The 15,442-nt window shown below is 44.3% G+C and overlaps 1 protein-coding gene across 2 annotated transcripts in view; it reads right to left on the bottom strand.

Annotated features, from left to right (window-relative positions):
- The window catches only part of PCSK5 (proprotein convertase subtilisin/kexin type 5), a 288,359-nt gene extending 283,072 nt beyond the window's left edge, over window positions 1–5,287 (bottom strand). The window contains exon 1 of one of the 2 annotated variants that reach the window (XM_040988776.1): window positions 4,667–5,287. In XM_040988776.1, the coding sequence (XP_040844710.1) occupies window positions 4,667–4,858 (192 nt within the window). In that variant the 5' untranslated portion in view covers window positions 4,859–5,287. The remainder of the gene's footprint in view (window positions 1–4,666) is intronic. The other variant, XM_040988775.1, reaches the window with a different exon arrangement.
- Window positions 5,288–15,442: the final 10,155 nt, after the last annotated feature.

The following is a 15,442-nucleotide window of genomic DNA, read 5'->3' as shown; positions in this document are numbered from 1 at the left end:
TGTCCATGAGGTTAATCAAACAGACCCACCATCATTAGGCCATGCACTCTGAACTGCTTTTTCCAGTCCTGGTTCTTCTCCATTTATCTCATCATGAGAAACATGTACAGGAGAGTGCCTAACAGAGTTCAGGGTTGAGGTTCTCGGGTGTGAAGAGCTTAGCTGCCTGCGTCAAGCCAAACACATCACACAGGGACCAACCAGGGACCACAGCGTTCATTTGCTCTTCTGTCTTACAAAACAGCTAGGGATTTATTCAGGAAACATGGTCCAGTGCCATATCACCCATCAGGCTAGACACATCCCCTGTGGCCAATCCTTAGGCATCTAGAATTCCCTACCAGGCGATTGGTCAATATTTCAAGTATCCCACGTTAGCAAAGGTCCAAATTAGTCAGCAAAGTGGGAATCCTTCTCCAAACAAGGTTCTTCCTCTTCCTTCCTAGTTGGAAAACGTTTCTTCTAACTTTAACCGAGCTATATTCAGAAATAAATAAAATACGCATTCAACACAATTTAACATCATATGGTAAGTTGCTTTACAAAATGATCCTTCAGACAGTGTTTTTGTTATTGTTTTTTCTCTGTAGTTAACTCGTCCAATAATATTTACTGAGCTACAATAACGGTTGATGAGACTAGTGGGCACTGCCATGGAAAATTAGTCATAACTACTGACAATGAAATCAGAAATTATTTTTCAACTCCTTCAAATTGCTTGCTGAAATGGAAACTCAATTTCCCTCTCTACAAAGTTCCTATAACATGCCCACCAAAATTTTTCCCTATCTTTTATTTTCTTGCATCTTCCAATCTAAAAATGTTTACCTCTCTCCACACGAAAAGAGGGTTTGGATGTCAGCTGTTTCAATCTTGTTCCATAGATTCAGATTCAAGACACCTTTTCAAGAAAGCCTATATGCTGAGCAGGGCCCAGTCAACTCACTCCATTTTCCAGAGATTTGTTCTTTTACAGCTGAAGGGACAAGGGCTCCAGGAAGTCCAGGGACATCTCCACTTTCCCAAGTTGCAAGCATCCTCTCCAGGAGTTCCACATGCATTCACTGGCAGTGGGGACTCCAGGAAACCATTACACCAAGGATGCTTTCCAACTGGTTTTACAGAGTCTTATTCAAGATAACTTTTACATGGTGTGGAGAGGGATTTTTGTTACTGGTGATCTCAGGCTTAGAATCCAAGACTACTACTAGTAAGTCACAGAATGATAAACTCAGCTACCTGTCCGTCCACAAGAGACCTTCCTCATGGATTCAAAAAACAGAAATAAATTCTTCGTAGAATCAAAACAAAGTCCCACAATTAACAACATATTAGAGCTAATTTTTTTTTTACGTGGTTTCCAATCTGTAACCAATAGATTGCCAGCTCAAAGGGTTATAGCATAAGATTGGTTCTGGAGGACAAAGGCCTCTTCCTCCTTCTGGGGAGCTGCACACCACCACCTCTTGAGCAACCCAGCAGGTGCTGATCCTAATGGTTTAATGAGAGGGCTTGGACTTAGAACTTGCAGGGGGAAAAAAAAAATCAAGGCATTCTAACCATAACACCAAGTAAATTAGGTTACATGCTGATACGGCAAAAATTACTAAAATTTTCAAGGTGCCATCATTCATAAAATTTAAATATTTTGTAAGCCCAATCCAATTATCATGAAATAAAGCATGCCCTTCTGTTTTGCTTGCTTCTTCTGCTGCCCTTTCCATTTATACCTCATACACACACAAAAAAAGCACACCTATTCTTTTCTGTAAAAATTTCTTGGCCAGAAATTCTACCATTGAGTGTTTTAAACAGTAGGAGGGTGAGAGAAAAAAAACTATATTGATATTCTTAGTTGATGATTTAAATTGTATCCCTACTATGGTGAAAATTCCCTATGTTACCTAGAATATTTCGATCCTGAAGATGTCCAAAATGCCACCAAGACAGTTATGAACTTCACAAATAATACCTAGTTTTAGTTTCCATTTGTGACAAAGGAGAACAGACACTAAACTCAAAAGGGTTAAAAAAAAAAAAACCAGGGAGAGTATTCCAGAGGTATTTGAAAATTGGTTAATTCCCTCAACCAAGGTTGGTTTATTGGCAGAAAGAAAACAAATGGCTGTGCACAGTGTTAAAAGGTCAGAGCCGTAAAGGGTGAATAAGACAAACATTTGGTCCTTATGGTGCAATGAGATTGCAGGTGGGAACTCAGTTTACTGCCCCAAAGATTTAGGCAGGATTTTAGCTCTTCTGATCTACAGAGGAAATGCCTTCCACTGTAGGAAAGGTGATCTTTTTTTTACACTGACTGTGGCATCAATTCCAGGAGTCCTCTGTAATCCCTGCAATCACAAACCATCCCCATTCGTGCTGTAAACACACACACACACACACACACACACACACACACACACACACACACACCAGGACTCATTGCGATGTGGATGCAAATTTTCTTAGTATCACTCTTTCAATGAAAAGGCATGGATCTTCTGGGAAGGCAAGGTTACAGGGCATGGCAATGCCTGCTTACACACACACACACACACACAGTGGGTTAAAGGGCAAATTTCCCACTCTTACTACACCAGATTCTGCAATATCTAAGTTGTATTGAGTGAACAGAGAGATCTGCAGGAGCTTCTGCTACTGCGAGTTATGGAAGCATCTTAGAGTCATGATGTCCAGGTTTGAATGGAATGTCTGTTCATTAAGAACCACTGCTTACACTGGCAGTGAAATCAGAAGCTGAGAAACGAGGACTCTCTCCCACCAGGGGACGGAGAGATTTCCCATGAAACACCTCCTCAAACAAGCAGGCTTGGACCAGGGAGTCTAAGATCCGAATCAAGATTTTGCTACTGTCTGATGCGGTAACTCAAAGTAGTCAAACATCCCAAGAGACTGCGGATAAAGGCTGGGGCGGTTCTGAGTTTTAAAAATAAGTATACAACCACAGAAGTTCTTCTAAAAGTGCCTGCAATGAGATGCTTGCAGAATCTGAGAGATGAATCTCTGGGAAGATTCAACCACAGAACCTCCAAAGGCATGTGCAGGGCTCAACACTTAAATCCAGGTCAAAAAAAGTAAACGCACTGTTCCCCGCCTCTCCCCCAACTCCCCAGACAAGGAAGCCAGCAGAATCCCAAGGAGCCCTTCCCCGGATCGCAGGAATTCAGCAACATCTGGCGAGCTTCCCTAATTCCCTTCTGGGCCTGGGTTTAGGGTGAGTACACTATCATGCATCAGGTCCCTAATCTCCTTGCTCCACAAGACTGGCTTCTCTGAAATCTGAACTCCCTCTAGGCGGGTTCCCAGCAAGACCTCCGGCGCCCCACACCCCAGCTCCTCCTAGAAGAGGTGACGGCAGCTCAGCCCCCTGTCCTGGCTCTGTGTCCTCCCAGGCCCTCCACATCCCTGACTGTGGAGCTTAAGAGCATGGGACAACATCCTGGCTCCCACGCCCCAGAGGCACCGGCTGGTTCCTTCCTCCCGTGGCGCTGACAGAGCACACAGAGTGCACATCCCGTGAGCAGTCCCCAAAGCACGCCTGATCAAGGGAACCCCTTTCATCCAGCAGAGTCCCGCTGAGGCCCGGCTACGGTCCCCTCCTCCGACAGCTCACGAAAAGTCATGGGGTGGGGGAGACTTGCGGGGACGCAATTACGCAGCCCTTTCCTCCTCCACTTCTCATATGAGTGGGGGTGCGGGGAGGAGGAGAAAAGAGAAGCGGAAAGCCAAGTCCATTCAGCCCAGACTATCTTTAAACCTGTAGTGCTTCCCAGAGCATCCCCTTCACGGGGTTGGCAACTCTGCCAGGAGCCCGCGCGAATGCCTCCCTACAAAACCTCTGCGCGCCTACCGCCCGGCCCGGGCCCAGCGCGTCCCAGCCGGTGTGGGAAGACTCCGGGTGTTCCTGGAGCAGAAGTCCCGCTCCGAGCGCGTGGCAAGTTTCCCACCGCCCCTCCGCCCCCGCAGCCCCTTCCGGAGGCCCCTGCGCCGCAGGATCCCGGGAGGTCTCCCCCAGATCTACGCTCTCCACCGGGTCCCGCCTCCTCCGCCCTCCCCGGGGCCCTCCGGAGTCCCTGAGCTCTCGTGTCTGCAGATGGAGAAAGAGGAAACTTCTTCCCGGGAGGCACGGGGGTCAGAGCCGAAAAGGATTCCCCTCGACACCGAGGGGCCGAGAATGCATGTACCCCTCGCCGCGAAAAGCATTCACTCCAACCCACTGAAACACCCCCAACACACACACACACACACACACACACACACACACACACACACACACGCAGCCAGCGATCCAGACCTTCCAGCTCACAGGGTCCCGTCAGGTCGGAGGCCGCCACGAAGCCACGTCGGATCCCCCCACCCCCCGAAATCCTACCTGTCCCGCGTGGCTTGTCAAACACGGGGAAGCAAAAATACGCACCCCCGCAACTTTGGGGTGTGTGTGTGTGTGTGTGTGTGTGTCTGTGTTGGGGGGGGTGGGAGCGCGCACAAGCAAGACAGCATCGCCCAAGAGTTCAGCAACAGCTGCTCGAGCATCTGGCAGAGGGGGAGGGGGCGCCGCGAGAGGCCCAGAGGCACCCCCCCACACACACACACCCCCACACGCAGCATCCTCGGGACCCCCAGAGCCCGACCCGCCGAGGTGCCTTACCTGTCCTATGTTGATGAATCCGTACTTGCTGGCGATGCGGTCGGCCTCCGCGAAGCCGCCCGAGATTTTGACTGCCCAGTGGTTGGTGTAGACGCGCGTTCGGCACACCGGGAGCAGGCAGCCCCCGAGCAGCGCTAGGACGCACAGCAGGTCCAGCCGTCCGGGGCAGCAGCACAGGCTCCCCCAGCCCATGGTCCCGGCGCCTCGCTGCCTCTCTCCTTCCCTCGCTCGCTCGCTCTCTGGCTCCGCGTACCGAGCGGGGCGCACAACTAACTTCTCCGGCCTGGGCCGCCCGGGCGCGCAGCCCCCAGGCTATCTGCAGGAGGCGGCTGGGAGCGCAGCAGCGGACCCCTCGCCCGCTCCTAGACCATCCCTGGGGCTGCGGAGACCCGGGGCTCCCAGCTCTCCAGCCTCTCCCCGGCTCCGGCGCAGCAGGCGCCCTCCGCAGCTGGGTCTAGCCCGGCTTGGCTCCCGGACTCTCCCGCCTGCCTCTTCTTGCTCCTCCCTGGGCCCCCCAAGAGCCGGCCGAGTCTGCGGACTGGAGCGGTGCAACGAAGCGGCCGGGTGCCCCCTCTGCTGGCCCGGGCTCCGATGGCTCGCCGGCTGGCACCCTGAGCTCCCGGAGGCTCGGAGCGGCGCGCGGGGAGTGAGGGTGGCAATGGCAGCAGCGCCTGCTCTGCATAAATGACTCCCCCGCCCCCTTCGACACCCCTCCTTTCCCACATCCCTCTCCTCCTGCTTCTCTCCAGCGGTCGCCTCCAGGCGCCGGCCGGGTCCTAGCGCCTCCACATTCCACGCCCGCCTAATCCCCGGGGTCCCGAGAAGCAAAGTGGAAGGACTTGAAGAAGAGAGCCCAGGGGTCGTGGTTTAACCCCTTTATTTCCTGCCTTCCCTGCTGGCTTGGTATTAACTCCTCGCGGGTTTCCCAAAGACCACGGAGATTGACCCTCTGGTGCTAGTCCAGCGCCCAGAGCTTTCATTCATCCAAGTCTCTAAGCCTTCTTCCACAACTAAGTATTTAAGGAGGTCGCTTGCATGTCAACTACCGAACAAATAACCCGAGATTTTCACTTCGTTAATTCTTCAGGCTTTTCAGCAATTGTTTATTTTACGCATTCTACAGCGGATCGCACGGACTCTTGCAAAAAGCCAAGTACTGTGGTTCCGAACCAAGTCCGTTGTCCGCTGACTTTCTAAATCTGCGCATCCTATAGCAGGCAGTGCCACGGAGAGTAAAATTCCAGCCGTGCAATAGAGGAAAGATGTGTCTATGAATATCTGGTATGCAAATAAAGGGAGACACGGGGCCCAGTGAATAGCTTCATTCATTTGTTTCATTGCTCCCTTCTCCCCATCAAGGGATAAACTTTCTCAACTTTTCTAAGCACAGTCCTGTTACCACGACAAGCTTGAGTAGGACAGAACCACAGAGGAAGTGCTGAAGTTTGGGGCCGCCTTCCTGACTGCAGTGGGCACGATGACTGCAGGATACGGGAGGAAATTAGGATTAACCCTCTTGTACCTTGCTCTGTAAAGCCCGCTCTACACTGTGCATGGAGCTGATGTAAAAACGGTGAGTATAAGGAGGGAGGGAGGGAGGAAGAGAGGGAGGGATGGAGGGAGGGAGGGAGGGAGGAAGGAAGGAAGGAAGAAAGGAAAGAAGGAAGGAAAGAAGGAAGGGAGAAAGAAAAAGAGGAAGGAAGGAGAAAGAGAGTGAGAAAGAATGAAAGAAGAAAAAGAGAATGAAAGAAAACAAAGAAGGAAGAAAGAGAAAAAAAGAGAGGAAAGAAGTAAGGAAGGAAAACTCTTATGAACGAATCCAACTTGCAAGGATTGCTTTTCAAGTATTTCCTAGATCCTTAATTTGGCACCCCCATATTTTTCTTCCCCTCCTCCCTTGTTTTTTAAATCCTACTTCCTGAGCATTAGGTTAAAACATTAGATATCAATTAACCCATCACGTCTATAGTCCCCAGTAATGATTTTTTTTATCTTAAATATACTTGCAAACAACATTCTGTTAGCACTTTGAAACTTAACATTTTATGACATTTCACAGATTGTGGAAGATGTGCGATATTACTGAATCTTGTAAACAAAACCCGCAGAATGACATCATCCTCGCTTTAGTGATGAAGTAGAGGATTAGAAAGGAACTTTTTTTTCAGTTAGTCGCGTTTACTGGGATGTTGTAGCGGGCACTGGAAGAGGAAGGGGAGACACAAAAGGTGAGTGGAAATGAGACCCTGTGAATGTATCAGAGTAAATGTGGTTCATCAGTATCATTTGTTTATGCACGGGAAAGCTTAAGCGCAATGCTCTGGTTTTAAAGTTTAGGTAAAGTCTTGCCACTGGCCAGTCTTTTTGAACATGTCTCCTCCCCCAGCCTTGAAGTCCAGACAGTTCCAAATCCATCAGGTCATCATTAACTCCCACTGACATCATCTGTATCCACGTGTAGACACTGGGAGCTGATGGCTTTTGCATGGGATGAGACATGTTCGGTCAAGATTCAAATGTCAACACGTGTGCAAGGGATAGTCCTCTTCTTTCAGAGTTGTGGGCACGTGATTGGAGGTCAGAGGAAGATCTAACTCCCTGTGCTTCACAGCAAGGGGAACATTGGAACAGATATTTTGTAAGTTTGAAACAGGATCTGTGAATTTGTCTTTGAAACTCTGGGCCCTAAATGTTTAGGACTACAAAGGTTGCACTAAATACTCCATTTAGAAAATCCTGTGGCCTACCCATCCGTGGGCTTCAGATGAAATGAAGAGGCATCTTTGTACTTGGTCTCCTAAAATCTGAAGATTGTTTCCTTGGGGCAGGAGAAATATTAGTGATTTTCCTCCATGGTGTCTTTCTCTTTTATTTCTACTAACATTCTTTTCTTGCAATCGTGCCCGGCAAACACAATGTTCACTGCATTGAACATGAATGAGAATTGGAAACTGAGGTCGGAAATGAGCAAACTACTTTTCTACACTGTAAACTAATCCCTCAGCCAAGCTTCACTCAAAGTGTACAGTTCGTGGTTTTGAAAGAAGATTTGGAAAACCCTCGAATCTGTTAAACATATGAATGTGGATTCATTCCTTCCGTTGTTCTTCACTCATGCAGTTATCTTCAAGGTTGCTTACAAGTACATTCTCAAAAAGTGTGATTCCTAAACTGATATATAAAACAAGTCCCTCTTCCAATAATAAGCAAGCAAACCCTTCTTTCTGCTTTTGGATCGACCTACATGAACTCAGTAACTTCGTGGGGGCAGACCAATGGCCAAGAAGGAAGATTACTGGTAAAGGTTGGTAGTTGAATCACAGAGTCAGCATCTGCTGGTCTGGATAACCCCACTACAGACACCTCAGGGGTCAAAGGGAAGAACTAAAAAAAAAAAAAAAAATAGTGGTTTTTACTTCAAAACCACCAAGATCGTTGGAAAAGAAGCTATACTCCGTCCTGCAGACTCTTCCTTTTCAGATGCAAAGAACAGCACTGTAATATTTGACGCTCAACCTTCTTTTAATGAAGTACCGCCTAGCAGGAAAACAGGCAGTTATAAATTTTATTCTGCTTTGTACTTGGCAACACATTACTTGATAATGAGGCTCCACTAATGTCTGACCTTCTGGCCAAGGTCAAGAAAATTGCAATGTAATGCAATGAGCAGATATCTAGGCAGAGCAGTGGGAGGAACAAATAACAGCAGGACTTAAACTCTGAAAGCAAGAATTATCCTGGAGAGAGTTTGCTTCATAAGAAATGTCACTTCTTCTCTCCCACATCCTTAGCTGGAAATAAATGAATCTTTTCGACCTATTCTAGTCTGAGATTCTTGAATCAATGATAAATTCATAATGAGAAATTTAGCGCTAATCAAGGGGAGGCGGAAGAAATGCCACTGCTCATTTCAATGCCCAGTAGAAATGTTGCCAGATCTGTAGGATTTTAAACAGTCTTCTGGTTATATCCAACGCATAACTGGCAGTTAAAGCTTAAAATCATAATAATCATAAGTTATAGTAATCACCATCATTCACTAGTTACATGACAGGCACTGGATCAAGCACATTTCAGATCTTGAAGTCATTCAAAGAGCAGCTGAACTCAGAGACACTGTGAAAATCATGTACTCCAACTTCTTTAATATGATAAAAAAAAATATTGGGATCGAAGAAAGCCAATTTGGAGGACAATAATCTAATCAGGCAAAAAATTAGTAGATCTGTGGATGAATCATATGACAGAGGAAGGGCTACATGGATAAAAGATAGTGCCGCATGAATCAAGATTTAACTTTAATCAAGATTTAACTTGGATTAATAAAATAGATGCAGCCAAGAAAATGGAAACATAATCTACCGTTTTAGAGTCCCTGGGCAACATTTAAAAATACTGTCCTAGAAGCACAGGAGCTGAAGACGAGAGTCGATTCATGGCTTGATATTATATTAATTGCAGGAGTTTTATATAATCCGACACTAACAGATGACTTAAAAACTTGCAGCTTCTAACTAAAAATCCAGCAAGTTTTAGTTCTTTCTTTGACCTGTTTGAAGTTGACGTTCACTGCTATTACTGATTTTCTTTCATGCGTTTTTCAAAACTATGTATTAATATAAACTGAACAGATTTCATGTATTTAATAGGCACAATTTTCTTTTTAAACATCTATTTAGTTGATTTGAGAGACAGAGTCACAGACAGAAAAAAAGAGACATAGAGGGAGATTTTCCACCTGCTGCTTCATTCCACAAATGTCTGCAACATCAGGGTCTGCCAAGCAGAAGGAATCAGATGCTTCATCCAGGTCTCCCGGGTGCATGCGGGGCATAAGGAATTGAGCCATCTTCGCCTGCTTCCCAGGCACATGAGCAGGAAGTGGATCAGGAGCAGAACAGCTGGGACTCCATGTCAGCATTGTAGGCAGAGGCTTAAACCATTGTACCGCATTGTTGGTCTTCATGCGCAGTTCCACCAGGACAACCAGATATGCCTCTCTCCTTTTTCTTCCTCCTCCCTTCCTTTATTTCTTTAATTGTTACAGAAGCATAGTCTCAGTCCACTCCATTATCATAGCCTTTATGCACCACGGACCATAATATTCAAGAAGAAATAATAAGGAGAATAAATAAGGGCTAGAAACTAAGAGAAAGTTGCCAAGAAAACTTTCCAGTTGGAAGCAGATTGTGTCTGTTGTAGGTGTTTTCTTTTGGATGTAAATGAAGAAAGTGACACCAACTGTCACCTTCTTGATTCCAGCCCTGGTCCCAGAGTAATGTCTCCATCAGGATGGATACGGTGGATGGATGGGTAAGTATGATGCCCTCTCACCCTACCTCAGTCTCCAGTTCAGATAGAACATAAGGAGGGAAAGTGTAGGAGAAACCAAGGAACGGACCGTGACTTGGAATTTCATTCACCAAAATAAATAAACCAGCTGTTCACTGTGACGGCAACTCTGCTCCAAGAGTCAAGAACTGCACTATTTGTACTTTTTGTCATGCCTTTGGACACTTGGTTTCAAAATACTTTTTTTTTTTTTTTTTGTATTTGAAGGGCCTTTTTTAGACAGAGAAGGAGAAACAAAGAGTGAACTGATTCACTCCCCACATAAGCACTATGGCCAGAGTTGAGCCAGTCCAAAGCAAGGGGACCGGAACTTTAGCAGGTCTTCCATGTGGGTACAGAAATCCAAGGCCATGAGCCATCCTCTGCTGCTTTTCCATAAGCGGTGAGCTGGATTAGAAGTGGGGCAGCTGCAAAAGGAACTGGCACCCATATAGGATGCTGGGGCTGTGTGGTGGATTAGCTTGGTAGGCCACTGAACCAGCCAGCTCCAGAGTATCTTATTGGCTTATTGATTGTTAAGAGCCTTTCATGTTACCCGATGTTTAATAACTCAACACCTCTTGATGTTGCTTAAGGGGACAAAATTAGGGCCCGCCACAACGACCTGGTAACTAAATCCTCTTCTTGCCTGTACCAGGATATCATATGGGCATTGTTTCTGTAGCCTTGTTTCTGCTCCACTTCCCATCCAAACAGCAGAGGATGGACCAAAGTCTTGGAACCCAGCATCCGCATGGGACACCCAAAAGAAGCTCCTCACTCCTGGCTTCAGATTGGCTCCATTCCAGCTGTTGCAGCTACTTGGGAAGTGAATCAGCAAAATGGAAAATCTTTCTCTCTGTATCTCCTTCTCTCTGTAAATCTGTCTTTCCAATTAAATATATATAATGTAAAAGAAGACAAAATCAAATCAGCCTATGAATTAAAAACATTTTTTGAGTAAGAAAAAAGATCTCTCTGATTTATTAATTCCCAACAGGATTTTTTTTAAAAGATTTATTGAAAAGACAGAATGAGAGAAGCAGACAGAGAAACAGGGAATGAAATCTCCCATCCACTCACTGGTTCACTTCCCAAATGTACACCCTGGCCAGGGCTGGCCAGATGTAGGCCAGACTTGAACTCTGTCCTGGCTTCCCATCTGGGTGGCCTGGGCCTACTAAGCACCCGAGCCATCTTCTACTGCTTTCCCAGGCACATTAGCAAGATCGACTGAGAGCAGCAGGGACTGGAACCAGCAGCGCATCACAGAATGATGGCCTCATATTGCTGGTCCCCCAATAGGACATTCTAAATTAAGCCATACTCAATGTGACTTTTACTTGCAAATTCAAAGCAAGACTAATTTTGACAAAATTCTTTCACCAATATCCCCTCTGAGAACATCATTTATGTTTAGCATATTCTGTCATTCCCAGCTGTCACTAGATCCTGTAAAATGCCCAGCCTGTGATGTGACTTCATTCTTCCCATGGTGTTCTTAGGATATAGTTATCATCATGCAGCTACTAGGCAGCCATTACTTAAGCATCCCTCTGCGTTTTAGCAGTGTACACACTTAAACAATGGGTTTGTTTTATTACCCTTAACCCTCAGATTTGTGGTAAATTCCTTTAATATATTAAACTGCTAAACCTCACAGTAACAGTTTATTTGGAAAAGAATTAAATTCAAATGCAAACTTAATGTCAGCAACAAGCCACTGCTAGTATGTCGCTAAAATAGCATCAGAGTTTGATTTTTCAGAAAGATTACCTTATACTTAGTCATCCATTATAGGTCACATTTTAGCTTCTAAAGGCTAATGGAATAGAGCGCATCAGGACATTTCTGAGGGCTTTCAAAATTTATGTAATGTAATATTCCCCTGGTTTCCAGTTTACAAGTTTCCTTTGAGCACTCAACAACTGATATTGAAAGCAAGGAAGCAAACAAAACCATATCCCTTTTTGAACTTTGGCAAACACTACCCCTTCAAGTCCTCTAACTTCGTTGGCTTCTCTAAAAACTCAACAATTCAGAGTCTATTAAAACAATGGCATGCCAAGGCTAGCCTATCATGTCGTTGATGTATTGTACTAAATAAAACTGTCATATAAGTCGGTTGCATAAATGCTCAACATTGTTTCTGAGTGAAAAAGACACCAACTACTTTAAACACTGTGCATGGAAAATATCTTCTTGCAGTACTTCTGTATATTTATTTAAAAATAATTAGAACTTTTTTTTATAGGTTCACCAACACATTGAACTGTGAAAGAGGAGCAGAGACTTCCTACGTGGCAAGAACAGCAATCTAGTCAGTATCATTTATCATTTCTTGTTTTGGTCCTGTCATACATTTTACTGTGTGTGTCCATACAGATACAAGTTGGCAAATTCATAAGATATTTGCATGATGACATTTTGGCAGGAAAATGAAAAATGAGAAGAATCTCTGCAGAAAGTGTCAGCTAAGCAAAAACTTAAGTGTCATTCTGTAAAATTGGGCTAAGTATCATTAGAATTTAAAAAAAAAAAACCCTGCAAGGAATGGTGAAAATTCAGAATTCAAAGCTCAGAGAAGCTTGGGTGGTGGAAGTAGGATGGCAGACAAGAATGAAACGTACAGATCAAAAGCGATTGTCTAAAGACTATTTAGATACACAACACCAATAGAGTTGGCTAGATGAAAAAATTGGCTCTACATGAGGTTGAATCACCTTCAATATCTGGACAATTGAGAAAGCACTTTTGCTGCGCAACTGTATGTGGGTTGAGCAGGTTGAGTTCTAGGATTTCACAGATGCAAGGTTCCAGAAGAGGTTCCTTTATGTGTGAACACTAATGACCCCGAAGCAAATTATCTAATCACTATTCTATTATCCAGGAGCCCTTCTACTTTCATTGGGTCCAGAACACTATCAATGCTCCCATGTTAATCATCTGCTCTGTATGTTTAATGATAGACTATCTGCCCAGCTGGAGTCCAGGCCAGAACAGCCTTTTCCTGTCCACAAAATCAAAGTTCTCTGAAAACTTCGTGTATCAAAGAAAGGAGACGGTCAAATGTGTCACACAAGGTAAAAGCCTGTTCACTCTGAGTGAGACCCAGAAGAAGGTTAATGAGGGACACCCATCCAGTGGGCAAGCAAGATTTGTGGGGGCTTTTGCAGAGTCTTTCAAGTTGGCCATTCTTTTAATGCAGTTAGAACTATCAGTGACACAATTGTGGCAAGTGCACAGTGAGCTGGTTTGTCTGGTTGCACACAGTTCTTCAGTCATATCTGGACGGGAATTGGAGTTCACAGAATTCTGCCTTTGTACAAACTCTTCCATCCTAGAGTTATTGCAACGTCTCTGTAGAATTCTCTCTTAAAATCCATAGGTATAATCTGTTCCTTTACATTGACAAATCTTTCCTTGTGGAAAGTTCTCTGTTCTCAGTTGAGTAGGATGACTGCAGAATGAAAAGACCAGAGGCCTTGTTCCCTCGTCTGCTGAGATCTGTGAACAAGCAGCAGTGAACAAGTAGTCTGCCCTCCCCTCCTCATCTCTCCACTTTCTAGTCGGATCATTTCTCAGCTCTATCTTCTGATGGATATCCAAATCCTTAGGATCCAGAAACTTGGAGAACAGGATGGAATGTGTGATCCATCATGTCTGAAACACTTTGCTGCTGTCATGATTGAATGGAGAGTTTTTTTCCTTTTTTCCTTTGTTCTTTTTGTTTTTCCCCCTGTCATTTGCTAGTGATCTAGGGCTCTTTATACAGTGGGTGGATTGTAATGTAATCAGTGTGGGGGGGAATTCTACCAGCTTTGTGAAGTCCATTAGAATTCACTGTAATGGACACCTCTATAGAAGGAACCTCAAAGGTCCCAGCAGCATGTTTACACGTTTATAAGTGGTTCTTTCATGATGGCTATAGGTGTGCTTTAAACATCGGGTCCTTTGTACTACACACATGTCCTCCCCACTCCCACACAGATGCGTATCCCAACATACACAAGAGGTCATTCAAAAAGTTCATGACAAATGCATATTATCACAAAAAAACAGGCATGGGTGGCAAGAAAAAATTTAGATGAAAATAGTTTTAGTTTAGTTTCCACAAAAATGTGTGTGATACTTTTGTAATTATCAATAGAACTTCGAAAATAATTGAAAAGCTTTCGTTAATGGATTCATCTGTTCAAAAAAATACTCATGCATTTTTGGAAGCTTTTGGATGGCAAATGCAGCAGTTAATATCCATCATGAGTGAGGGGGCTTCAGCAGAATCTCCTCTTTTTATGATAAATTTAATTTCTTGGCTCCACACTATCTCTGTTATCCGATCAACATCTCTCTCATTCCAAGTTTCTTATCCGTCTGTCTAATCATCATATGTCTTCTTTTGTCCTCATCATCTTGACTCAAAAATAATAACAAAGTATTTGGGACAGTTTGAAAATAGGAGAAATAGAGCGATATTTACCCTGTAGAAACATAATTGTTTTTATATTTATGTACTCTTTTCCAGCATTTGGCTGGAAACAGCCATATCCTTATTAACTGATAAAATTATTACATATACAATTTTATATCTTGCATTTTTCAAATAATGCATAGTGTACATTTGTCTCTAGGGCCTTTGTAATTAGCATTTTAATGACCACATCCACTCCGTTGGGTTGATGTATCATAATTTACTGAACTCTACTGTAGACACTTAAATTGTTTCTAATTCTTCATTGTTGTAAATAATACTGCAGAGCATATCTTCATGAATATAGACTGTATTTGTCTCTCATTTTTTCCCCGTAGGATAACTCCACAAACTTCAGGTCTCTTATGCCTCCAAAATCAGAAAATAACTTGCAGTTTCAAACTTTAGACAGACCTGACAGGTAGCGTGAACAAGTAAGTCAATCAGTAGGATGAAGCAAAGAAGCTCTTATTCTAACCTGGGCAACATTTCCTAAATCTGCTTTGCTGTCCACTCATCTTGCCATCACCGTCTGTCCATCCACGCATCCACCTATTAATTCATCTGACACTCAGTCAGCCGACATTAACTTGTTTGTGATGGTCAATCACTAATGAATAATTCATCTTGTTTGCAAAGCTTTAAACTGTTCGGTTAAGCTCTTGAAATGCTATAGCACTATTCTATTTTTATGTCAATACCTACTTCTGACGTTAAGAAGGAATAAGTAAGGGGATAAAGAAGTTACTGCTGGAATACGGTTGGCAATTTCTGGGATAAAAAAAAAAAAGTGGAGCTTGAAATAAATTTCAAAGCATGGGCCAGAGGCTGCGTTTAAATAAAGTGGAAATATCATACGATTCTGAAGTTTAGTGTACTTCTCAGAGTCCCTCATTAGGAATAATGACTCGATTTAGACCTTAAGCCAGAATTCTCCAACTCTCCAGGCTGAAAACTACCAAGTAATCTATCTT

Source organism: Ochotona curzoniae, unplaced genomic scaffold (genome assembly GCF_017591425.1).
Source record: "Ochotona curzoniae isolate NIBS_2020 unplaced genomic scaffold, NIBS_Ocur_1.0 contig_50, whole genome shotgun sequence".
In the NCBI taxonomy this organism is placed as follows: Eukaryota; Metazoa; Chordata; class Mammalia; order Lagomorpha; family Ochotonidae; genus Ochotona; species Ochotona curzoniae.
The sequence above is the reverse complement of the archived record's forward strand: the minus strand, read 5'-3'. Positions and strand labels throughout refer to the sequence as shown.